Source organism: Leishmania infantum, chromosome 25 (genome assembly GCF_000002875.2).
Source record: "Leishmania infantum JPCM5 genome chromosome 25".
Taxonomy (NCBI): domain Eukaryota; phylum Euglenozoa; class Kinetoplastea; order Trypanosomatida; family Trypanosomatidae; genus Leishmania; species Leishmania infantum.
The window spans coordinates 826,235-851,386 of NC_009409.2; the positions used below are offsets into that span (position 1 = coordinate 826,235).

Below are 25,152 nucleotides of genomic sequence, written 5' to 3' on the forward strand. Positions count from 1 at the left end.
CATCGCTTCCTCGACATATTGCGCAACAGCTCTGCAGAGCCACCGATGCTGTACCCGGCTGGTGCTGATGTGGGGTGGGGAGCCGCCATCATGCAAGCACTCCTCCCGTATGAGCTCCGCTGCGTCTACAACCCTACAAAGTTGTCGGCGACGAAGGGCGAGGCACGTATTGGCTGGGGCCATGTGCGGCAGGTGCTGGAGGAGATGATGGAGGACGAGGCGGCGCAAGCGAGTGGTGAGAAGCGCGTTCTGTGCCTACCGTGGACTCTGAACCAAATTGTCAACATCGAGGCTAGTCTCGTGAAGTATGGCTTCAAGGTACGCAACGTGTACCGGCTGCACTGGCAGCGAGAGGACCACATGGGCGAGCACTTCTGCGACTACTTCTCTATCGCTGAGTCATGAGTGCCACGCCGCTGATGTACTTGTTGGGTGCCGACCGCGACTTTGCTCATGCCCACATGTTCTTCGCACCGTGCATCAAAAACGTCCACCGTCGCTCTGCACGATCGTGGCCTGAGGCACCGCTCTCCATTGCGGTGCTTGCGTGCCGACAGACGAGGGGACGAAGGGCGGCACCCGTAGCGGTGTGCACCCGTGCCTTCCAAGGTGCAAAGTTGAGGAATGACAGTGGCGCTGCAGCTGCTGCTGTGCGTCTGTGTGCAAACGTTTGCGTATGCGTGTTAGCGCTTGTGTGGCCGTTGCTGCCGTGTCGCTCACGTTCACCTTTCCGTTGTCCGCTTTCGCTCTAACAGTGACCACCATCTCGCCGCCCCATCCCTCTTTGCCGCCTTGAGTAAAGCGAGCAGAGGGAGGGGGCGGCGAGGTGGTGGACAATGAGTTGTACAGATAGCACACCGCCGCCCCTTTCCACACAGATATCACTGATGCTCCTTCTCCAGCCACGCATGTGCACCTAAAAGCACGCGCTTGGCGACCATGCCACCGCCCACCTTTTCACTCCTCTTCCCATTACTGCCGCCGCTCACTGCAGTGCTTCCAGAGGACCCCCCCTCTGCTGATACACCCTTCGTGTTGCTTGCCGTCCATCGTTACCTTCTTTTTCCTGTCTCTCTTTGGCCCGCGCCGATTGCTCAGCGTGCGTGCGTGCGCCTGTAGATGAAAGCCAACCTCATCAAGTAGAGCATTAGCCTGTGCACCCGCTACGTATTTGACACTACTCGCCTCCCACCATCCCCTCTCTTGGCCTCCACTAGCACCCGCTCTCTCAGTGTCACAAAGTAAGATACAACACTAAAGCTCTCCGCCACTCACCAGTTTGTGCTGCTCACGAGATACAGCGATACGTGCGCCACAGACCGTACCGCTGGTGCGCCTCCCCGCGCGCTGTTGCTGCCCGAGTACCCCCTCCCTTTCCGTGTGCTGAATCGACGTGTGCTCTTCTACCCCCTCCCTCCCTCCTGTCGCTCTCTTCGGTAGTGCACTCACACACACCTTCCTCGGCATCGCTCCCTTCTTTTCGCCCTTGCCTGTGCATTCTTACAAGCCACCAAGAGCAGCGTTGGACGCATTTTCTGTACACCGTTGTGGTCTCCGCCTCGTCCCCTTCTGCGCTGTGTTTTCCCGCTGTACCTTTCTTTGCGTTGTCGCTCTCGTCCGTCATTGTTTCGTTCTCTTCCTGGTGACGCAGCCCCCTCCCCCTTCCACTTTTGCTTACTCGTATCACCAACTGCGCTTTACGTTACCGTGTGTGTGTGTGCCAGTCTCTCTCGGTGTCTCCTGCCTCGTCTCCCCATCAGGTGACGGGCGCGCTGGCGGCCAACGAAAAAAGTAAGAAGGCTACACTGTTACGCACTCTGCTAGCTCTATCATTTTACCTCTTATTTCAATCCGTGCGTTGTGGCGTTTGTGGCGGCGCGCGTGCGTCAGAGGAGCTCATACCTCCCTCCGCTGTGCTCTTTTCGGCCTCCTCCCACGCTTGATTAGCGCTGCATTGGAGGTCGTTCGACAGGAGGAGAGAGGCGGGCAGATTTATCACATCGACGGGGAGGAGTTGGTGGTGTGCTTTCACTGACCCACCCACTCACAAGGACGCATACAAGCAGAGCGTTGTGTAATACGTTTGTATGCGTTGATTTTCGTGTTTTGTTGCTCCGGAACCACGTGCCGTGTACACGCCTCCTCCTTTTCCGTTTGCTGTTTGTTGCGTCGTGCTCTTCTCTGTGTCGTGGCACGCACCACTGCCGCCTCCTTCCCCCCTCCGTCTTTCTCGTGCTGTGCGTCGCTCCTTGCTCCCCCGCATCCTCTCCTCCCCTCCTAACTGCCCTCGCTCTCCTTTTGGCTTGAAGAGAGAGGGAGTGAGTGAGAAGGGTGGGCCGGGTGGGGTGGGTTTTGGCGTATGGACGACTTACGTGTTGTGTGCTGGCGCGCGCCCTTTTTGAGCTCGGCTCGACGTGAATGCCACTCACTGCGCCGCCAAGGCGCAATGGGAACATTAAGGTCTTCTTGAATGGCCGCATCTTTGTTGGCCCCGACTGGCGCATCATGACGTTGAGCGTGGTGCTCATCTCGGTCTGCTCTCTCGTGTTTGTATTCTTCACAAACGAGATCATGGCCGCTCGCGTCATCGTTGGGGTGACGGCGCTGATTTCAGTTGCGGCGCTGCTTCTGTGCGGCTTGTCGGACCCAGGCGTCAAGCCGCGGCAGCCGCCCCCACCACCTGACGCGCCTCCGCACGAGTCGCTGTGGCGTGAGCGCGAGTACGTGGACCAAAACGGTTATGTCCATCAAGCCCGGCTAGAGATGAAATGGTGCTATAGCTGCAATATCTACCGGCCCTATCGCGGGGTGCACTGCCGCTACTGTGATCAGTGTGTGGCTCGCCGCGATCACCACTGCCCGTGGACGGGCACGTGCATCGGTGCGAAGAACTACCGGTCTTACTTTGCACTCGTCTGGGTGCTCTCTGTGATGTTATTTACGGCACTCTGCGGCGGCATTCAGAGTTTTGTGCAGCGCATTGTCCGGCATAGTAAGGCAACACCCGTCATCGAGGACGGCCCCAGCGCGTTCACCTCCGCCCTCATCGACACGTACGGCCTGGAGCTCATTTTAATTGTGCTTTCTTTCATCTTCGGCTTGCTGGTGTGGTCGCTGGCAGTCTACCACACCTACCTCATCTCGCGAAACCTTACCTCCGGCGACGCAGCAAAGGACCTGGAAGAGAACGTCTTTACGCACGGCAGTGTGCTCGCGAACGTGTGGGCTGCGCTGACCGGCTGGCGTGAGGAGGAGATGACTTGCGGAGACGCACGCACGGAGGTGGTGATCGAGGTGGGTGGCTGCGACGACGTATGCGATGCGCCTTCGCCTTCCACCTCGACCCACGCCGCATCGCCACATGCGACTGTCTGCGACGGCGGCGATGCCTCACACTCATGAAAGGGGCAGTACTGTGGGAATGATGAGCTGCATCCCTCGTAACGTTTTCTCACCTCGCAATGATGCTGCTGCCGACGTGCACACCTACACACAAGTGTCGCACGTCAGGAGGAAAACCAAAGGAAGCCTTTTCCTTTTTGGTTGTTACACACACGAATGGGGGCGTCGAAGTGCCGACTTCGCTCTTGTGCTCTGCGCACACACTTCCACACGCCCTTCGCCATACGGCGAGGCTAATGATCGGTACGCGTCTATTTGTGCGCTCGAGAGCGTAGAAGAGCGAGAGAGAGGGGTGGGAGAGAAAGCGATGTGCCTCGCTGCCTTAAAGACATCGCTGTCTGCCTTCTGCCCTGATGCTCACGGAGGAGGGCCCCTCTCCCACCCCCAACACACACAGGCACAAGGCCGGTGGAAGAGGGACTGCTTTCACCTCTTCCCCATTCCTTTTCCCGCTGTTTTCATCTGTTCTGTACCGCATCTACCAATGCCGTGAATCGCATGCGGTGCTTGATCTATATAGTGGAGTGAGAACGTATACGTGCGTGTTCGCTGCCGCTGAAGGGTCGCGGCGCGTGTGTGTGGGTGCTGCTGTTTTCTTGTATCTACGTCGCTAGCGGCGCAGGACACCTCAGCGAGTCGTCTCTCAGGGCTCTGTGCACCCACCCCCTCTCCCCACTCGGTGCGTGGCGAAGCCGGGCAGCCCCTCCCCTCCCCTATTCCGGCCAATGCACAGCCCCTTCTCGTGGTGAGAGGGCCAAGCGCCTGCGACGTTGGGGAGTCGGAGAGACTCAGCGCCACTCACGTCGGCGGTCCGACGGTGGACGGCGTTGCACCGGAGCGACCTGCAGCACTGCACACGCGTGCGCCATCCATATGACGGGCAGAGTGTGCCGACGTGGCTGGGACGTATCCCACCCGGCCCTCGCTGCTTAGTGGTGCGGGGCGGCTCAGGCGCCCCGCGAGGGATATGCACCACGTGGCAACCAGCATGGCTGGGGCGGCTGCGAGGCGACCTGGGATGCGGGCGGGTGCGTTGCCTTTGAGGCGGGGGCCGTGCTGAGATGACCGGGCCGGCGCGTTGCTGTGGCGCGCGTGTCTACGGCTGCTCCGCACCGCGCGATGCGAGGGGGAGGGGCCCTGTGGCAGACCCGGGGGGTGCAGCGTTGACCTCGCGTTGCACAGCAGCGAAACGGACACGTTGGCGGAAGGAAGAAAACAGCGTCACGCGCGCGCTTGACGGTGCTTCTGTGTGCTCCGCGCGGGCTCTCTCACATTCCTTTCTTTTTACTGATCGTATGCCGCCCCACCGACCGCCACTTTTTCACCTGGGTTGCTTCCTCGCTCTCTCGTCATACAAGCTGACCAACAACGCCGTGCATATGCGGCTCCCTACACCGCACCTGCTCTCAGCTCCTTCGCGAGTACCGAAGTCTCGGCTTGAGCCGCATGCAGGGGGCGCGTATTTTGATGTGTACATGTGCGTGCGTGGCAGTCTGCGATTCGAAGAGAAACGCGAGCACCCGCCCACTTTGTCGTCGTTTCTGTGCAGCCGCCGCTCTTCCCCCGATACGCCGGCGTGTGAACACGCTCGCGGGAGGCGGCAATCTCCTGAAAGGGATCGGGGCCATTCAGCTGCAGTGCCTCATCGCGGCATACCCGCTATCCTGTGTGCCACCACCTCTCTCGAATGATGGCGGCGCTCCACTCCCTCAGCTTTCTCTCTCTTTGTGCCGGTGTCTCCTCCGCCGCCGCCACCCGCTCGCACTTTGGACGTGCGCTGCTCCGCTTCTCAAAGCCTCGGACGCGCACTCGTTGCCCTGCCCCGCCCCCTCCACCCCGTGCGGCTCACTATCACGAATATTATAACAGTGACGCATAGACACCTCTGTGCGTCAGTACATATCTACCGCGCATCCCCTTCTCTTTTTCTTCCCCCACCCACCCACCCACCCACTGCGGATCTGAAAGCAGAGAGGCCCACACACACGCCCCAATCGCGTGTTGCGCCGCAGTGTAGGCCCTCGTCCCCTCTCCCCCGTACTTAGTGCTGCCTTCTTCCTGTGACAGAAGAAACATGCAGACGGCCACTGCCCCTTTCATTCTGCGTTCCTTGTACAAGGATGCGCACATCAGCGACACGCAAATCGCACGACCGATCACAGAGTTAATGATGAATACCATCGGTGCACAGCTCACGAACAAGTACGATACACACATCCCCGCAATAGCCTGCTCCCTCTACACACTCTTTTCGATGTCTCGAGTGCAGACGCTCGGGCAGGAGTTTTGTGACCTGCTGCCCGTGGTCAAGGCGCATCCGTGGCAGCCGGTCGGGCCGGCGCGCGTGTTCCTGCTCGCTGTGCTGCAACTTGTCGAGCCGACGGCGGTGTTCATGGTGGCCCGCAAGCTCTTCCCTGACATGTCCACGGCCGATGTTGAGGAGGTGCTGAAGAAGGCAGTACTTTGCGCGCTGTTTCTCTTCGAGCGCTTCGGCACGCTTCCACATCGCATCGTGCGGGTACGGTTCCTGAGCCTGAAGCCGTCGCGGGCCTTGCAGGACAGCGATGGTGCTCCGGGCTCGTACTTTGTTCTGGGCCTCGTGCTGCTGGTAGAGCTGGTCGTGCGCCTTTGGCGTTACAGCAAGGAGCGCACGTCGCGCGAGGCGAAGCGGTCGACTGAGGCAGCCGTCATCACCAGCAGCGACGAGGATGCCGAGGACGCGCGGCCCGGGAAGTGCATGCTGTGCCTGAGCAATCGCAAGTGCCCAACTGCGACGAACTGCGGCCACATCTTTTGTTGGCGGTGCATCGCTGAGTGGATCCAGTCGAACCCGCAGGAGGCCGTGTGCCCGTTCTGCCGCCAGCACATCACGACGCAGTCGTTGGTGCCGCTGTACTTCTACGTCGCCAAAGAGCCGCCACGTGTGGGGACCGCGACGGACGACGCCGCCTCACCCGCCACTTGAGGGGGATAGCTCACTGAAACTTGTCACCGAGACGCAATGAGGCTCTAGGTGGTATGTGCGCTCGTGTCCGCCCATTGGCGCACACGCCTTCAGCAGTGCTGGGCGACTGCGTTGCCATGGTAGTGTGCATGCTTTGCTATTTCCGTTTGTGCTGCGATGCGCAGCACAGCTTCAACATGAGGCAGACGGCGCGTACTGTTGAGGAGAGCCACGTGGACAGCCGCGTGGGGATAGGATGGCGTCATGTGTATTCGTGGACCGTTGCTGCTGCTGCTGCTGCGTGGCCGTGCCGCGGCAGTTGCGCTGACGGCGCCCTGGCCTTCTCAATGACGATGACCGCCGCCAAAAAGAGAAAACACATCGACGAGGGGCCGCGAAGGAGAGAGGAGGAGGACGAGAGGGCAGAGGATAACGATATGAATGCTTCTGTACCCACTCGCCGATGCCCAATTCTTCTCGTCTGCGCGTCTACAGACCAACGTGCTCTAATCTCGTCGTCTTCCCTCCCGAGAGCGTTCTCAGCGGGAAGGGGAGGGGCGGGGACGGTACGACAGTGTCTTCCCGTCGTCTCTCCCTTATTTCATCTTCCGCCGCCTCCCTTGCTCTCTCTCTCTCTGTCGCTCCGTCTCCACCCTCCAGCGCCGTTGTCCATCTCCTCCATTACGTGCACGTGTGCCTCTACTGATCGGGCCCACCTTCGCGCACGCAGCACACTCACCACCGCACATAGCCGAAAGCGCGCGTGTGCTGACTGAGGGCTCATCTGCAAACGCACACGCCATCAAGCAGCAATCCAATATCAAGGCGTTCACGCTCGAGTCGACTGCCCGGATCGAGCGCGCCATCTACCGCTGCGCGCACACGCACGCATCTTCCGTGTTGTGCCATTGGAGAGCGTGCGAGAGAAGAGAGGCGAAGTGCTGCCGCGATGCCGTCCTTCAAGGCGGAGAACATCATCCGCGACAGGCTGGATGCAGCAGAGTTGTCGCTTTCCGGCATGCGCTTGACTTCGCTCGATGCTTTGGTGCCTCTCCTGGCGAAGATGCCGCGCTTGCGTTGCCTGAACGTGTCGCACAACGAACTCCGTGACCTCCCAATGGACCTGTCATCACTGACCAAGCTGGAAGCACTCGACCTCAGCTCCAACCCTCTTGGGGGCGTTCACCGCATTCTGGACGGTCTGCAGTCGCTGCCGCGGCTCACCTCCCTCTCCGTGACCCTTCCAGCACCGGCGGCGGAGGCGGAGGAGCAGCTGATCATGCGGCTTCCCGCCCTCACCTGCTTAAATGGCACCGCCCTTGCTGATCCGAGAGAGGAAGTTGAGGAGGGCGGCGCTGTCAACCGTGACATCGATGCTGCCGTTGAGATGGCGTCGGCGGACCGCGCGTACTGGAAGCCGACGGACTCGGCAGGCATCGAGAGCCTCTTCGCCGATGTCAGCCGCCAAGATGCCTCCACGACGCAGGAGTTCTTTGATTACATGAACCGCATCGTGCAGCACGTCACGTGTTTGACGGCGGCGGAGGACGACGCGTTCGCGCAGGAGGGCGAAGTGCTCAAGGCGCGGCGCCTCCTCTACGAGTTCTGCTTCGGTGATGTCATACGGAGCGCATTCAAGGATGGTCACGACGTTCTCGGCCGACAGCTGCAGACGCTGCTGCGCTACGAGTCGGCCATGATGGATCAGTACGACATGCACTGGCGCCGTATACTGCAAGATCGTGATAGCAGGCTGGCGCACATGAAGCGGGACATGCAGGACGCGATGGAAGACATCCGCTCCCTTATCGAGTGCTTCCCAGAAAGTGCGGCACAGGGTCCGTCGATCGAAGGGGAAAACTCGCGGCGCGAGAGGGAGGAGGCACCGCATGGCGCTGGTTCGGGTGTGCGCGCGTCGCTTGGAGCGACCCCACTGACGCGCACGGGGCACACCACCCACATGGACGCGAGCCGGATAGGCGCCTCTCCGCAGCCACTGCCGCCGGCTGGGCTCACGCGGCGATCTCAGCGGCCGTCTTCAGAGCCCAAAGCACGGAGGTCGAGCTTCACGAAGGTGCTGTCGCTTCGGCAGCTGAAGGAAATCATCGAAGACATCTACACCTCCAAGGTCAAGTACGACGACAAGTGCAAGCAGAACCAGCTGCCGCGCGAAACGCTGGAGCAGCACATGTACACCTGCCTGAACCAAAAGTATGGGCTGCGGGATATTATCCTCGAGTGGGCCACCGCCATCGTGGAGGCCGTGAGGCGCTACGCGCCGGAGGACAACGACGTAGCCGTGTTTGGCAAGATATTGCGCAACGAGATCGATGAGGAGTTCCGCTTCGTCCAGCAGCACGTGCGCCAGACGGTGAAGGAGTTGCTGCGCAAGCACATCCAGGCGAAGCGGCCGCTCAGCGGTGTGGTGGAGCTGAGCAACGCACTTCAGCAGGTGATGCGCGGCACGGTGGCAGAGGGCGCGTGGAGGGAGGTGGTCAACTACATGTACAACGCGGCCGACTCTGCCCTCATCACGGCCATCATCCATGAGTACCTCCGCCGCCGGTCCCTGCCAAAGCTGCAGCGAGGCAACAAGGATGATGTGAGGCTGTCGCCGACGGCGGCGCACTCGCAGCTGCCGTGCAAGGACTTTGTGCGGCTGCTTCTAGACTTCCAGCTGGACGGGCACGTGCGCTTCTTGGAGCCTTACGTGAAGATATTCCGGCGGCACGACAAAGACCAGAACGGCATTGTCAACAGATTCGAGTTCGCTTCCATCGTGCGTGAGCTGGACCCGAGCAAGTCGGAGGAGGCAGTGGAGTCCATGGTGGAGCAGATCGATCCACACGGGAGCCAGCTGATAACCTTCTCTGAGAGCATCACCTTCCTGAACGACGAACTGCTCAAGCTGTCCAATGCCCAGGACGGCACCCACGAGTAGGAGACATGCCCGATATGCACGTGCATATGCGCGTATGGTGAGCACCTCCTCCGATCTCTCCTTCCTTCCCTGTCTTCCTCGTCTCTCTTTGTCTCCTCTCCCAACTCTGTACCGGCTTGTACGACGACGGCTGCATCACGCGCCAATGTGATAAAGCGAGAGGCGTGCACATGGGGTTGCTCCCGCGCACTTCCGTGCGCAACAACCGTGGAAGCCAGATGACTACTTAAGTGGCAGCACACGCGCGCATGCGTGTTGATGTGTAGCGGCGAGGCGGGGATGCAAGGGGGAGGGGGCGGGTGAGGCTCGCTGCGCAGGATCTACCTCCCCCCTCCCCCAAGCCCCGCGCCTCTCTAGCGCCGTCGTTCTCCCAACACGAGAAGAGCGACGTCTCCATGTCGGTGTGTCTGGGCTGTGCAGGCGATGAGGCGCACTCGGTGCTGCCAGCGCGTGGCTACCGCACCCGCAGCAACGGTGCTACTGCTCCTCTTGCCTCTTTCTCCCTCCCCTCTCACTCTCTCTACCGCTCACCTGCGATGTTGTCTATTCCTTTTCTCTGCCCGCTTCACGCGGCCGTGCCGTGGCACCGCCGTTGGTGCACTGGCACTCACCTCTTTTTGCCTCGCACATTCTCATGGGCCGAGTGCGCCGAAGCACGATAACAACGCGGTAGTGTGCGACTACTGCACAAGTGCTGCAGGCAACGAAGGATAGCGTGCGAGGGAAGATTGTTCACCGGGAGGCTTGCGCGCTTGGCTCTCTCTCTTCGTCTCTGTGTGTCTCTGTGTGCATCTCTGTGCGAAGCCGAGACTCTCCTTGGACCGCCCACCCACTCATTGCACGGCTGCGCTTCACACCTGCTACGCGGGGTTACGCATAACTCCTCTGCGCTGCGTGTGCGTGCGTGTGTGCGCCTCTCTCGCGATTCGCCACTTTTTGTTTCCTCGCACTCACCTTCCCCTTTGGCGGCCCATCTCGTTGCACTGTTGACCCTCATGTCTGTCCCTGACGACTTCAGCAGCCTCCCTCCTGTGGTGAGTGTGAGCACCAACGTGGCGGTGCTGACACCGCCTTCGGCGCGCTATGCCCTCACCACGGGCGAGCTGGCGGAGTGCTTTCTCAGCGCACGACGCAGCAGCATCCACACACAGCCGCCGCCTTCAGACGCCAAGGCAATACAAAAGGCGCAGGAGCGCCTCGACTCCTTCCACTCTTCCCAGATCAACCCGTTCCTCTACGGCTACATGTACCCGGACCAGGACATTCCTGAGTCAGTGCTGAGCAGCATTCGAAAACTTTGCGTCAACGCTAGCGGTGCCTGGGCGGCGCGGTGCCAGCGACTCGCCTTTGACGTGCTCACAACGGAGCTGCAGGCGAAGGCGTCCAACGTTATTCCGCGCACAAACCACGACGACCCGATCGGACTGGCGCAGCTGCGCCGTGTCCTGCCCACGCTCAAGTACGTGCCGAAAATGAGCGTGACGAACCCGCACTCTCGGTTTGTGGGCAACTGCGTCGACGACATCGCTGAGAACGCGCAGGCGTTCACTGCGACGGTCACCGTGCAGAACAACGGCTCGCATCCTTTCACGGTCTCGATCGCGCAGACGCAGACTGTCATTGACGGCGTGCGGGCGGAAGACAAGTTCATGGAGGCGAAGCTGGAGAAGGCGGAGCTGCACCGTGGGGAGTCCGTGGACGTGCGCCTTGTTATGCAACAGCCCCCGCACGCTGTGTTGTGGGAGTATGAGCAGGTGTTGGTGCTCTCCGTGAACGGCATCCTCAAGTACTTTGTGACCTTCGCGGTCATTTCGCCGAAGCAGGACCTGTTCAAGCAGTGTCTACCAGGGTGCCTTCCACTGACGGTGCTGGAGTCCCCCCTCGGGGAGTACACTGCCCCTCTCATGCTGCAGGTGTTGAAGCACGCGTTCATTCGGCAGCAGGGGTACACCAGCCCCGCCGTTGTGCATCTGCTTCTTGGCAAGGCCGTCAACTACCGTACCCACAATGAGCTCGTCATGTCAGAGACGATGCGCCTGACGAAGGCGCTGAGCGATCAGATGAACATGGCCGCGACAATCTCCAGCTATTGGGCCTCGCTGCCAGACGCCAAGAAGGCGCCGCTTTCGCGCCAGTACCAGCCGCCGGTGTCCTCTGCACAGCCAGCGCGCTACGCCCCAGGCTCAGATAAGCTGGGCTCATCCAACGTCGCTACTGCCGAGGCCCTCTTCCCCAACAGCGCGACGCGCTTGCCAGAGGTGCTGCAGCGGTCACCGCCAGCGGTCATCATGGGGGCCATCCTCATCTGGCTGGCGCAGATGGACATCGCGGTCTTCGACTCGTCCTTCTTCAACTGCGACCCCGTCGGATACATGCAGGGCATGCCGCCGTACCTTCGCGGCATCCTGCTCTGGATACTTGACCTGTGCTGCGGCCTTCTGGTGAACCAGGAGGTGAATGGGGTGAACGAGCGGGTGCTGGCCTTGACGTTTGCGGCTGTACTCATGCGGCGCAACGTTCCGCAGTACGACGTAGAGGAGACAGAGGCTTTCTCTGACGCGCAAGCTGTCTTTGGCTCCCCTAACAGTGGTGGCGGTGCTGGTGGCAGCGGCAGCACAGCCACTACCGTATCCTTCTCCACGGAGGTAGCCTTTCATCAGAACGCCGTGACTGCGATACTGCACTGGATTTCCATCTACCGCGTCAAGTATGCGAAGAAGATGAAGTAGCAGAGGAGGGAACAGAGCGTCGTGGGGGTGGGGCGCGGGGGTGACCGCGAGGCGGTGAGACGGTGAAGGTGGCGATGGGGCTCGCGGTTACAGCTCTGTGGGGGAGGACACCTGCTCTCCGGGCTGAGTTTCTGACAATGCAGTGCGTAACAACGCATGTGTGTGGACACAGCTGGTTCAGGACGTACGTGCCCTCTCCTCGATCCTCTCCCGTTCATGGCTCCCTTTTCTCCTTTCTCTTCTGCCTTTGCTTCCACAACTATCATCAGGAGCAACACCAACGGTTTGACGGGCATGTAGGAAGCGCATAGGGGAAAGGTGACGTACATCGTTGGAGGAGATATGGGCGTGTCTTCTCAGGCCTGTGTATATCGTTGGAGTTCTCTTGCTCTTTTGCTTCCCTTGTGACCTTTCATCATCTCCACTCTTTATCGAAATTCTACTCTTCGGCGATGTGCTGCGTGGACTCGCACCGCGGCAGGCAGACGTCCAACGCCGATCGCATCTGCTGGTTCGTGTCTTCATCGCATCTTGGTTTGTGGTGGTGCACAGTGGCGTTGAGAGCCACTAGCGGTCGGTGCATCCGCTGTGTCTATCTCCCACTCTCCGCTCACCCCTTTGCACCACTCTTTTCTCCCTCTTTTCATCCCTCTGTTTCCCTCTCTCCCTCTCTTTCACGCGCCTTCTTGGTCTCGCTCTACCTCTGCTGCTGCTGATGCTGCTACTTTCCAATGTGGCCCGTGACGGATGCGGCTTCTACTCCTGCTGCGTCACACTCTCTCTGCCTGTGCATGGTGCCTTTGCGTGTGCGCGTGCCCACTAAAGTCTGGATTCCATTGTTTTCTCTCTTCGTGGCGACAGCAGTCGCAGCGCCCGCTATCCGCCCACTATTTCCCGCTGTTGTCTCTGTTGTGTTCATCTCACTTCTGCCACCGGCGTTGAGCGCCGTGCTTTCTGTGTGCTGTTCATGGAGGCCGCCGCCACACCCGAAGCGCATCCCGTTGCGCCGGCTCTGAGCAAGGTGCACCCCGCCGCACGCTGGGTAGCTGGTCTCTTCTCACCCATGTCGCTTCGGGATCAGGGGTATTGCGCAGACATGTTCCAGTGCATTTTGTGGGGGTCACTGGCCGTCTCCTTTCCGATCGCGTACTGGATGGGCTGCGTGCTCGTCACTGTCATCGGTGTGTGCGCGGCGACGGTGGTGTGTCTCGTGCTCTTTGTCCCGAACTGGTATCAGCACCCAGACCCGGCTCTCAAGTACGCGGATGACACGGAGGTGTACGACTACTACCAGCAGTACGAGGCGGCGAAGAAGGCGGCACGTGAGGCGTCAGCGCCGTCCAAGAAGACGGCAGACGCTTCTCCAGCCTTGCCAAAAGCCAAGCCGCGGGCTGCGACCGCATGAAGAACAGGCGGTGGGACAGTGGCGACCGAAGTGGGCCTGTGCGCATGTGTGCTGACCGAGACACGAAGAAGCCTCGCCGAGTGGCGCGCGAGGAGACGAAGCAGGTCAGCTGGTTCGAACGGAGGCAAGCAGTCGAGGCATGCGGCTCTCTGCGAAGGTGCTGTGCTGTGTGCTCTGCGATGATTGTTGTGATGCGAGTGGCGTATCGTCGGCGTGGCATGTCACCATTGGGTGTGCGCTATACCGTCCTCCTTCCCTCGCTCGTACGTACGGACGCTGCGACCCGCCGCCCATCCTCGTCCCTGTCGGCTCGTTCTAGTGCGCACCTTCTCTCTTCTGGCGTGTGCGGAAACGTATGCTGTTGCAACTGTGGCGTGTCTTTTTGTCCCCTCCTCCATCGCCGAGTGCCGTTCACTTCTGCTGGCGGGACCGAGTTGATAAAAGAGGTGAGAGGAGCAGCAGAACCGACAGAGTGCGGCTGCCGCCACGATCACAGGTTGAGAGCGGGCGGTGCGTAAGTTGATGACAGAGGCCAGTGGGGCTGCACACGCGTCAGTCGCATCGCGACTCGCTCTGTCTTCAAGGGTCTGTTTGTGAGTACGTGTTTTCATGACCCTGATGGACGTGACATTCTTCGCATGCGCTCTCGCACATACGCTGCCCTCGCTCCCCCGCGCCGCGTGGGCGCCTCCTCAAAGCCTCACCGACCCCGCCACTCCTCGTCTTCTTCGTGCCTTTGCCGCTTCCTTTCTCTCTCCCTTCGGCTCTTCACACGCTTACCCACCTCGCTATTGTCAGTGCAGGTGCGACACTCAACGTACTGTGGCTCGCGACGGGACTGGCGGCAGATGAAAGGGGACGGGAAGCCGAAAAAGGATTGGTGCGCTTCTCTCTTTCAATCGCCTCCGCTCCAATTTCAGGCTTCGCTCCTTCACACCTGCTGTGCTTGTTGGAGCGCATGCGGACGTCTCCGCGAGACGGCGCTACGGCGGCGGCCGCGACATCCTTGGCGAGCAGCATCAGCCATCACCTCTCCTTGGAATTTGGCGACTCGTACGAAGGCGCTGTTGAGGTAAAGCATGGCGTAGCCATTCCCCATGGACGTGGTGTTTGGCGCTCTGGGGACGGCCAAGTGCGGTACGAGGGCCACTTTGTGCAGCGCTGGCGTGACGGCTACGGACGCCTGTGCACACCGACGTTCACACTGTGGGCGCGGTGGCGGATGGATCGGCCTGACCTCTCCTCCTCTATTCGTGTCGACTATCCGAACGGGGATCGCTACTGCGGTTTTGTGGAGCTGAAAGTGAAGCAGCCACCCTCCGCACAGACCCGCTCCAAGTTCAGCGCCTGGGCCGCCTCTGTGGAGCCGTCGCGGCACCGCTGGGGTGAGCTGGTGACGTCCAGCGGCGATCGCTACGTTGGGGAGTGGGCGGAGAATGAGCGCGAGGGCTTCGGGTGCTACGTGTGGGCCAGCGGGAGCCGGTACATTGGTCGGTTCCGCCGCGGCCAGTTCCACGACACTGGTACTCTTTTCATATTTCCTGCCGAAGTGGAGGGGTGCCTCTCTCGCTTGTGCAGCGATGGTGGATGGAGTTGCGGGAGCGGCGATGGCAAGGCACTCGCTGAGCGTCACGCACCATGCGGGGCGGCTCGATGGCCTCCGGCGTCGCGACCGGGATGGGATGGCGTCGTGCTGGATGTGGTGTGGCGTGATGGCAAATGCAACGGTGAGGGGCACGTTACGCTGCCGTCTGGCGTTCGAATATCCGCCGACTGGCGCAACGCCTGCAGCCCCGTAGATGGAGAGCTCGTGCTGCCGAGTCTCACTCCACAGGCCCGCATGGACACGGAGGTGTACGAGTGGCGCGAGAGCTTCCAGTGGGAGTCGCTGCTGAGCAACGCCGATGCCAAGGCGCGCCGCGTCACTTATGAGAAGGCTGACATATCTCGTGCAGACATCAAGCAGTCCAACTCCACAGAGTACGTGCGCAGCTGCGTGCTTGAACTGCTCAACGCTCACAAGGTCGCCAAGACGGCTTTGCATGTGTTCCGGCGCTGCTTCTACTGCCTGTATGGTACTTGCGGTGTAGACACGGAAGTGGGTGCTGGTGGTCACGGCAACCCACTGGGGTGGTGCACGCTGCGTAACGCGTACGGCGGCTGCATCCACCCAGCGGAGGGGCGGCGCATCAGCGCTGCGGACCTTGACCTGGCTTTGCGTGATATTGCGTCGCTGGCGCGCTCGATGGTGCGCTGGGTGCTGGACATGGTAGGGCCGGAGCAGCAGTTGAAGGTGCTCGACTATGGAGGGGAGGCTCTGGTGGGCCGCTGGGTGGCAGACCGCGTCTTTCAGCACTGCTATCCCGTCTTGCTAAACCTGTACAGCCAGGTGTACCGCGCGGAGGAGACGGCGCTGGCGGCGTCTGTAGCGCGGCTGCGCGATGCCGTCACACTCGACGACATCGGCGTTGTCTTTGCCCGCCAAAGCGAGAGTCAGGAGAAGCTCTTCGACCCGTACACGGACGCGGTGCACTGTGTAGAGAAGCTGAACAACGAGGCGCAGACTCTCACGCAGCTGCTCAAGGTGTTGGTGCAATGGTCCCGCGAGATCGACCTCTCCACGCGCCTCACGCAGGCGTGCACCGATGGACGGCAGAAGCCTGCGAGGAGCACCTCCGGCTCCGCCGATGATCTGCTGCCTATTCATCAGTATGTGCTGAGCCAGTCTCGCTGCGGACGACTCTACGCCGTCACCAAATTGCTGTCCGACTTTGCAGCCGAGCCGCTGTTTATGGAGTCCACCTCGCAGGAGGCGTTCGGAGTCACGACACTGCAGGTGTGCGTGCTGACCCTGCTTCGCCTGCACCCGTGGGAGAGGGACGCGTCGAACATTCTCGTACCGTTTTCTGTGGCGCTGGACGGCGTACGAGAGGCGGTGCAGCGGCGGGCGGCACTCGCAGTGTGGGTCCATGACGCCTGCAGTGGTGCTTCTTTCCCGGCGTCGACAGATGCGCCGACCTTGGATGTGGTGGAGCGAGTGATGAGCCGCTACGTGGCGCTGTGGGTTCCTCGCATGGTTGGCTGGATGGGCGAACACGCAAACGCCACCTCCGACCCTCAACCGGTCGACAATGGCGAGTTCACGCAGGAAGAGCTCTCCCTCCTGTACCTTGGACCGCCTATCGCTGACGGCGAGGAGGCGCTCTGCTTCTGCTGTTGGCTATACGCCAGCGCTCTTTTAGATTCGGTGCACATGCGGCTTCTCCTCGGGCCCCATACCGTGCCGCACCGCCTCAGTCGTGCCGAGGACGTGGCAGAGGCGTGTACACAGCTGCGGGGGTGGGCTGCAGGTGCAGGCGCCGCTGCGCCAATGCAGTTGCAGGTCAAAGCAGCCGCTTCTTCACCGCCGGTTGTGCCAAGCCGTCTGCTGAGCCTGGAGAGCCACCTCACCGAGCTTCTCCACGAATTTTAGTCCTCAGGCGCGTGCATGCATGCGGTGGCGGAGGTGATGCCATGATAGGGTGGTCTGTGTGCACATGTCGCGCCTGCTTCGCTCTCTCTCTCTCTCGCTGTTTTCGCCGTTTTGTGTGTGCTTGTGTGTGGCTCTTTGACACTTGTGGAAGACTTCGCCTGCCTGCCGCCTCGCTGCTGTTGCTACTCTGCGTGTGCCTCCGGCTTTCCCTCTATGTCGTTGACCCACTTGGCTGGCGCTCGCTTGCTTCTCCCGTTTTCTTTGCTGTGCGACCCTTCGTCCATTTGGTCTTGCCATCTCCCTGTCTGCGCGTGTTGGCGTGTGCACTGATGGTCTCTTGATGCGCGTTTCACATCTCTCCTTGCACTACTGCTGGTGAATGCCGTTCTCTCCTCCCGAATGGACGCAGCTGGGAGCCTTTCTTCCGCCTCGACCGTACACGTGAACACTTTCTGAAACCAAGCACGAGCGGCATCGCCAGAGATGATAAACGAGCAAACACGCGAACATGCATGATGTACATTATCAGGCGATGGAGGCTACAGTGGATGTGTCAACGTCCCTTCTCAACCCTCCTGGTGAGCACGCTGAAGTCGTACAGCGGCTCACTCTCAGAATGCAGCACCGTCGCTTCCCTCATCCCCAGCGCGCCCTTCACCTCATTTGCTGTCATTCTCTCTATCCACATCGACTCACCCCCGTCGTGGCCCCCCTCTCTCTCTCTCTCGTCCCGCTTCCGCCGTTTGTGTGTGTCTCTGCGCCCACGCCTTTCTCTCCCTGTCACACAACGTAGAGCTGTGTGCACTTCCTCTGTACTTAGTCCTCTTCACTCTCCCCTCGGCCACCAAGCAGAACGAGTCTCTTCCCTCTACACCGCCCAACACCCGCTGCCTTTTCTTTTTCTCCACCGCCCGCCCTCGACATCGTTGTGCCTTTCGCTTCCGTTGTTTCTTCATTGTTCCTCCCTCCCTTTCCCTCTCTCGCTTTGTTTGTTTTGTGTGTCTTGGTGTGGGTGCGTCTCCCGCACGCACGCACACACACACATATATATATATATATTTCCTAGCCTTTCTGCCTTTTTGCTGTCTCTGTTTAGCAGTCTGTATACACCCAGTTGTGCGCTCTTCCGCTGGCCCTGCCGTGTCACCGCCCTCTCACCCCTCCTCTAGTGGATAACAACCAGTTGTGCGCGCTTGGCCGTCCTCTTTCTCCCCCCCCCCAGTGCCCGGCACAGACGCACCATCACACACTGCAGACGTCTGCTTCACTCAGCAGCCTCAGCCACTCGCGCTCCCCCTTCACTTAAACAAGCGCCCTTTGTTTTCTCTCTTTCGCTACGCCTAGCAGAAGACCAAACGCCCACCCGGGAGAGAGCGCCAGGCATCAAGCAGACCAACATCAGCGAAAAGAGGTGCCTAAACGCCATCCTCGTCAGTACAACGCGCCCGCATATTCCCTCCAAGTCACCGCCAACGCCATCCTCGTAGAGACACGGCTGTACAACAAAGCATACGCTTACATCCTATTACAGTCTCTCTTTCTCTGCGTGTGCGTTTGTGGCTTCCGCTCTCCTTCGCACTTACCCGCCGGCGCGTACGTGCGTGCTTCCTCCGCATCACTCTCGCTAACACAACCGTTTCGGGTACTGACTAACGTGAGAAGAAACAAAAAGCATCCGCTTGTCTCTTTGCTGTCTTCCGCGTAGCGCACATACACACACCCACACACGCATATTAGCGAGCGGTCCCTCACCCCCCACCCCCCACTGCCTCCTGTGCCGTAGTTGTCCGTCTCTTCTGCTGCGTCGGCTTGCTTCCCGTCGTCGTTCCTCCGCTCGCTTTGTTAGCCTCTTTTCCGCTGTGCGTTTCTTGTGCGTGAAGTGTTCGGGCGTGGCACGGGCTCGCATCCTCACACTCACTTACCCACTCACGCACACGCACCGCCCCCCTCCCTCCGTCTATCTGTGTGAGGTGTCCTCCATCAGGCCACCGCCGACCGCTCCCCCTCACCTGCGCTTAAGCCGGCAAGCTTTACCGTTTTTCTTGTTTTCTCCTCTTGGCTGCCGTCTCTGTGCACAAGCGCATACACGCCTCCTCTCTCTCGCTCTCAGCGACGACACATCTCCCTTGTGCACACCTCAAGCACCCTCACCCCGTCAAAATGTTCATGAAACTCTTCAAGAAGAAGGACAAGAAGGACAAGGAGGATGATAAGAAGTCCGAGTCGACGCCTACCTTGGAGAACAAGCGTGTGGAAACCCCTGAGCCGCCGCAGGAGAAGCTGACCAAAGACGACTTCGAGACCCTCGACGTCCTCGGCAAGGGCTCCTTTGCCTATGTGGTGCTGTGCCGTCGCCTCTCGACGAACAAGTACTACGCCATGAAGGTGATCAACAAGCAGGGCCTGCTGGACCACAAGCGAGTGCAGGACGTCTTTACGGAGCGCAACGTGCTGACTCGCCTGAACCACCCCTACTTGCTGAAACTGTACTGGACCTTCCAGTCGGAGCACAAGCTGTTCTTCGTCATGGACTACATGCCTGGTGGTGACCTCGACAAGTACATGAACTCCGTCCCGAAGAAGCAGCTCGACCCGGCAACGGCGCAGCTGTACGGTGCCGAAATCCTCTTGGCCATTATGTGCCTGCACGAGCACAGTGTCATATATCGAGATCTGAAGCCAGAGAACATTCTGCTGGATGGTGAGGGTCACTGCGCTCTTGCGGACTTCGGCCTGTCCAAGGATTTCCACAAGGACGGCCAGGACGTGTCCGACAAGGACCTGCGCGCCAACTCGTTCGTCGGGTCGCCGTTCTACGTGGCGCCTGACGTGCTGCGCCAACGTGAGTACACCAATGCAGTGGACTTCTGGTCCTTCGGCATTCTGCTGTACCGCATGCTGTGCGGTCGCACTCCCTTCAATGGCCGCAGCATGACGGAGGTATTCGACAACATCTTGTACTCAGACCTCTCTTTCCCCAGTGGCGTGACGGTGTCGCCGGAAGCCAAAGACCTGATCAGCCGTTTGCTCATGAAGGACCCCAACCGTCGCATCAAGGGCCCTGAGGTGAAGCAGCACCCCTACTGGACGGGGATCAGCTTTGAGGAGGTGGCGCAGCGAAAGGTTGCCCCACCGCGGTGGACCCCACTGCCGTCGGTGGAGGAGATGCTGGCTGCGCGCAAAAATGTCAGCGCTGGCCCCTCGACCTCTTTGAAGAACCCGCACCAAGTCGTGAATACGCCGGCACAGAGCTCGCAGCTCAACGATGGCCAGCAGAGGCTGTTTGGCGGCTTCTCCTGCACGGCGGACAGCCACCTGAACAACAGCTGACGCGGCCAGAGCATGCGCGAACCTGCGAACGCGGGCTGCTGCGTCGCCAAAGGACGGGAGGGCACAGGAAAGGAATCCTTAAAACGGAAATACAACCGAAGACGCGTTTTCGTTTGTTTACGCTTTCGTTTCCGTCAACTTAGCGTTGGGTGGTGTCTCCCTTGCGTTTGGCGTGCGTGTGTTTGTCTTTCACACGCACGCCCCTCCCCCTCTCCCTCACTCCTTCGTTTTCTGCATGAAGACAAGAAGAAGCCATGTACTCTACAATCCAGGCAAGCACACAGAGACGCGCTCCCACACACCCGCATACCCAGGACGATATCACACAAGCGGAATCGTTGTGCGCACGCACGGTGTGGAGGGTGGCGCCAAGTTGTCTTCGCATGTCTTCACATGCCTGAGCGCGCGTGTGCATGAGTGTGACGATACAGCCAACGACTGCCTGAATGGCCCCCCACGCCGGCGAAGATTTTCGCATAGACGCGCATACACAGCAGCGAATCGTTATCATGCGCACGAAGACTTGTGAAAGGGAGTGTTGGGCCATTCTTTATCCGTGCACCACCAGTCTCTCCCTCATACACGCGCGCTCCCTCCACTAAGCACACGTCCGACGTCAACGGCCACAACCCCCTCTCGCCTTCCTTCCCTTCCCTTTCCTTCCCTTCTCTCCCTCCCTCTCCCTCTCCCTCTCTGTGTGGGCGCGTGTGCGTGTGTTTGCTTAGATTATTATCTCTTCACCTTTTCTCCCTTTTGCTCGCTCTACACCTGCCGCCGTCGTCATCTTGCTGTTTTGCTTACACGTGCCCATGCCCTTCCGGATCTCTTACTCGCTGCTATCGGCACACTTCTCGTTGCAGCGTGGCCCGCGTGTGTCTCTCTGTGCGTCGGTCTTCCCATGTATGAGTGCCACCGCTGAAATGTGATCTCTCTCTTTCTGTGGCTGCGCCCGGTGCGGACGCAGCCAATATGTGCGTAGCACACCGCCCCTCTCTCGCTCTTTCCTCACCGGCGGGGGCACTACGAGAGAGAGGTACGCGATCGTGCGATGCTGGCTGGTGCCCCTCTACTTTTTGATGTTTTCGTCTTCTCTTGTGGATCTACCAAACCCCTTCTTCCCCCGGTTCCCTCCGTTTCCTTGTGCTTCCCATCTACCCACCCGCCTTCCATACGCCGCCAAAGTCTTGTTGTGAGTTGTTCGTTTTCTGTTCTGTTTTTCTTTGTTCGGCATTCTTGAACTGGCTCCTCGTGTTCTTCCCTGCCCTTCCTCTCCGCCATTCGCACACATGCACACCCCTCCTCTCACCATCTCCACCTCCTAGTTGTCCTTTTCACCGCATCCATCGGCGTGGAGTTGTGTAGGGGCGAGCAGGTTCACGTGCGCTGTTTTATGTGTATGTGACTGTGTCTGGGTTCGAGCCTTGGAAACAGCTCTCTCGCCAAGGCTCGTCGGACTACCGCGTCTGTTTGCCTATCAACCTCACTTACTCTCTTTTCGTCTTGCCTTTCTTTTCTTCATTCACTGCCGCTAGCAGTGTCATTCCCCCCTCCCCCCGCTTCGTCTCCTGCTGAGTCGTGCCTCCCCTTGCTCACACTGTACACTTGCGTACTCAGCAATACCGCCATGCGTGTCGCTGGGTGTGACATCCGCCCGTATACATATATATATTTGGGGCTCGACTGCCTTGCCACAGACATGTGTGCGTGTGTCTCGGGTGGACAGGCCCACAAGGCGGCATGTGGGTGGACAGAGGAGGTACGCGACCGGATGCGATGCGCGTGCGGGTGCCGCAACGGCTGCACACCCGAATCGCAAGCGAAGGTCTTTCTCCCACACTCGTTTCGTGCGACTGCCCTCTTCTTTTGGCTTGCTTGATTTCGTTTTTTTTTTTTGCCTCTTTGGGTTTGCAGTTCTTTTTTGAACTGCACGAACATGGACGACTGTGTGCTCTCAGGGTGTGTGAGAGTGTTGTGGTCTCCGTGCCTTTGGCTCTTGAGTGAGAGGAGAATGTGCATCAGCGTGCTTGTCTGTCTCTGCGCGTGTGTGACACCCGCGCCCCGCCGCGTTTATAGCGTGTGTAGATACTTGAGTGTTTGTCCGTTTTTCTCTTCTTTGGCGTGCGCGTGTGTTTGAGGCCTTTGCCTGTGCAGGCGGGCGCCTGCGTTGTAAGGAGGAGAGAGAGATCATGCGACTCGGTTTCTCTTTTAGAAGAGTTTTCCTCGAGATCGAGAGCGGGTTATGAAGCGCGTTGTCATGTGTGCACGGCTCTTTGGGTGTTCACATGCGCCTTTCTGTTCGCGTAGGCATGCAAATATGCATGTATGTGTTTGCGTGTGTGTATGTGGAGGACAGAGGCGAAACAGCTCTCGAATGCAGCGCGCGTCGACAGCCACCCGCCCAGACGGGCACCCGTACACACTGGTTCCACCCGCCTTATCGAGGGTCGCACAGCTTTGTCTAAAGGACAGCCGCTTTCCATCTTTCAACGGGGCGCCGCCTCTCAAGAGGGTCTGGGTTGCCACGGAGTCGGTGACGGTGTCCCATCTCTTGCACCTTCTCGGCTACCTTTCCACTCATGTTGTTGTGCATGTTAGCCCCGTGTGCTTTCGATGCCCGCCTCCTTCTCCCTTGTTTTCTTAATACTAACGTGTCCTTGAACCGCTGTTCTCCTTTATTGTCTCGCACACACACACTAACATGCGCACCCTCTCACCTCCCTCACGGACGGCCCATACCAACACAAACCCACACGCGCACGCACACATGCAGACAGACAGACGCTGAGGCGGCGGAAGCGGAAGCAACGGTGCTTCTGCCTCACACTTGTTGAGGGACCTTGAGTGGGCCGTGGTGCACAGATACAAAGTGCCTCCCAAGCTGTCGGCGTCCAAGACGTCGCCCGGCAGGCTCTAAGAGGCACACACACACACACACACGCACACGCAATTCTCGCGTAGAATCGTCACTGCAAATCGCAGATGACGCCTAACCGCGATGCCAAGCGTCACGGCTTACGCTATGGTGCTCCTGCAGCCGTCGTTGATCCGCTGCTATCGTTTCTCTTTGATCTGCGGCGGATGGAAGACACCGTCCTATCCACTCTCGATCACATCGGAGTCCGGCGGCGCGACCTGCCTCGTCCTTTCGGGGGTGGCTCATCCGCGTCCCCACCGGAAGTACCGGCCACAGCGGACGACGATGCGGCAGTATTTTCCGAAGCGCCGTCGCTGCGGATGCCAGCGTCCGACCCTATTGACGCCTATGCCTACGAGATCGCTGCAAACAGCTCTGATGCGCACGATGTGAGCGTAGTGGGCGTGATACACCAACTACTGAGCTGGCTAGACTCCAACTCGTCTTCCTCTCAGTTGTCTTCACCTCCATCGCAGCAGCTCCTGACGATTTTTGCGGCGGCTGTTGGAGCAGGGGCAGATGTCTTCTTGCGCGACGCGGCCACACTCGAGGATACCCACGTTGAACGCACCTTCAAGAGGCCGAAGCCTGACAAGAGCGTGGCATCACCGACATTCGATGGGGAGACCCTTGCGTGCGGCGATGACAGCACGGCGCGCCTTGTTGGTACTCTCACCGCCGGCGATATCCACGCGGCGGTTCAGGAGTGGCGCGGGTACGAGAGACTTCTCAAAAGCAGTGTGGCGGAGATGAAGACAACATTGGCGGCCGTGACCGCGGCGCGGCCGAATAGCTCATACAGCTGTCATGCGAAGTGGATCGAGCGTACGCGAAGCGATGGAAAGTCGACGTTCGTGGTTCCAGCCAGTGCTGTACTCAAGAGGAACTATGAGGAGTTGATCAGCCTCAACGACGCGCTGGCGACCTGCCAGGCTGCGGTGCACGCCGCTTACGTTGCACTAGAGGACAATCTGGACGTGCTGTTGGAGGAAGCACAGACGGTAGACCGACAGGAGCGGCTCTTTCAGCATCACGTATCAGTGGCGCACCGCGAGTGCGCTGCGTTGCATGAGCTACGCAGGCGCATCAAGCAAGTCCGCAAAACTCTGGAGAGGTGTGCCCACGGCCAGCGAGGTAGGCCGAAAGTGCAGCCCCGCTAGAGAGTAAAAAGTGCCCACGTGCACCTGCATGTGTGTGGGTTCTCTGGCGGTTTCTGGCCACCGCGAAAGAGGCGCTGTGTGTTCTGCGTGGAGAGGCGGAGATAGGAGGAGGGCCAGGGGGTAATGCCTGTCTTTGTCAGAGGAATTCTCTTCGCCTCTCACTTGGAGGCCATCCAGCTTCCTCTGCTGCCGCGCGCACCTGTCCACACGCGTGCACTCTCCCCCATTCTCTCTTCCATTTTCCCCACTTCAGCGCTGTCCCAGAGGCTGACAACGCGGCTGCCGCAGATTTGATGCACACAAGCAGTAGCGTCCGCACACGTAATGAACCACGCTCGGCGCAAGCTGACGGCGACTGACAGGGCTGCGTGTGCAGCGGCTTCACGGAAAATCGAAAATGTGGCTCAACTCGGGCACCCTTGTTCCTCTCGCTCTCTCCCCCCTTTCCCCCTCACTAACGGCGGAAGGGGGAGGGACCCACGCCTCCGTGCGCCATGCCGCAGGGCTCTGTGCACCCACTCCCTCTCCCCACTCGGTGCGTGGCGAAGCCGGGCAGCCCCTCCCCTCCCCTATTCCGGCCAATGCACAGCCCCTTCTCGTGGTGAGAGGGCCAAGCGCCTGCGACGTTGGGGAGTCGGAGAGACTCAGCGCCACTCACGTCGGCGGTCCGACGGTGGACGGCGTTGCACCGGAGCGACCTGCAGCACCGCACACGCGTGTGCCATCCATATGACGGGCAGAGTGTGCCGACGTGGCTGGGACGTATCCCACCCGGCCCTCGCTGCTTAGTGGTGCGGGGCGGCTCAGGCGCCCCACGAGGGATGTGCACCACGTGGCAACCAGCATGGCTGGGGC

General features: G+C 60.0%; 9 protein-coding genes across 9 annotated transcripts; all 9 read left to right on the forward strand.

Moving 5' to 3' along the window:
- Window positions 1-45: 45 nt before the first annotated feature.
- Window positions 46-405, forward strand: LINJ_25_2380 (conserved hypothetical protein; the record flags this gene model as incomplete). The annotated part of the gene is made up of 1 exon (XM_001466231.1): window positions 46-405. The coding sequence occupies one exon, from the start codon at window positions 46-48 to the stop codon at window positions 403-405; it is 360 nt and encodes a 119-aa protein (XP_001466268.1).
- Window positions 406-2,418: 2,013 nt separating this feature from the next.
- Window positions 2,419-3,402, forward strand: LINJ_25_2390 (conserved hypothetical protein; the record flags this gene model as incomplete). Its single annotated transcript, XM_001466232.1, has 1 exon — window positions 2,419-3,402. One exon carries the CDS (start codon window positions 2,419-2,421, stop codon window positions 3,400-3,402), a length of 984 nt encoding a protein of 327 aa, XP_001466269.1.
- A 2,074-nt stretch (window positions 3,403-5,476) lies between these two features.
- On the forward strand, window positions 5,477-6,367 carry LINJ_25_2400 (conserved hypothetical protein; the record flags this gene model as incomplete). Its single annotated transcript, XM_001466233.1, has 1 exon — window positions 5,477-6,367. The coding sequence occupies one exon, from the start codon at window positions 5,477-5,479 to the stop codon at window positions 6,365-6,367; it is 891 nt and encodes a 296-aa protein (XP_001466270.1).
- A 928-nt stretch (window positions 6,368-7,295) lies between these two features.
- LINJ_25_2410 (conserved hypothetical protein) lies at window positions 7,296-9,287 on the forward strand (the record flags this gene model as incomplete). The annotated part of the gene is made up of 1 exon (XM_001466234.1): window positions 7,296-9,287. One exon carries the CDS (start codon window positions 7,296-7,298, stop codon window positions 9,285-9,287), a length of 1,992 nt encoding a protein of 663 aa, XP_001466271.1.
- A 995-nt stretch (window positions 9,288-10,282) lies between these two features.
- Window positions 10,283-12,016, forward strand: LINJ_25_2420 (conserved hypothetical protein; the record flags this gene model as incomplete). Its single annotated transcript, XM_001466235.1, has 1 exon — window positions 10,283-12,016. One exon carries the CDS (start codon window positions 10,283-10,285, stop codon window positions 12,014-12,016), a length of 1,734 nt encoding a protein of 577 aa, XP_001466272.1.
- Window positions 12,017-12,983: 967 nt separating this feature from the next.
- Window positions 12,984-13,421, forward strand: LINJ_25_2430 (conserved hypothetical protein; the record flags this gene model as incomplete). Its single annotated transcript, XM_001466236.1, has 1 exon — window positions 12,984-13,421. The coding sequence occupies one exon, from the start codon at window positions 12,984-12,986 to the stop codon at window positions 13,419-13,421; it is 438 nt and encodes a 145-aa protein (XP_001466273.1).
- A 958-nt stretch (window positions 13,422-14,379) lies between these two features.
- Window positions 14,380-16,893, forward strand: LINJ_25_2440 (conserved hypothetical protein; the record flags this gene model as incomplete). Its single annotated transcript, XM_001466237.1, has 1 exon — window positions 14,380-16,893. The coding sequence occupies one exon, from the start codon at window positions 14,380-14,382 to the stop codon at window positions 16,891-16,893; it is 2,514 nt and encodes an 837-aa protein (XP_001466274.1).
- Window positions 16,894-19,053: 2,160 nt separating this feature from the next.
- On the forward strand, window positions 19,054-20,223 carry LINJ_25_2450 (putative protein kinase; the record flags this gene model as incomplete). The annotated part of the gene is made up of 1 exon (XM_001466238.1): window positions 19,054-20,223. One exon carries the CDS (start codon window positions 19,054-19,056, stop codon window positions 20,221-20,223), a length of 1,170 nt encoding a protein of 389 aa, XP_001466275.1.
- A 2,979-nt stretch (window positions 20,224-23,202) lies between these two features.
- On the forward strand, window positions 23,203-24,297 carry LINJ_25_2460 (conserved hypothetical protein; the record flags this gene model as incomplete). Its single annotated transcript, XM_001466239.1, has 1 exon — window positions 23,203-24,297. One exon carries the CDS (start codon window positions 23,203-23,205, stop codon window positions 24,295-24,297), a length of 1,095 nt encoding a protein of 364 aa, XP_001466276.1.
- Window positions 24,298-25,152: the final 855 nt, after the last annotated feature.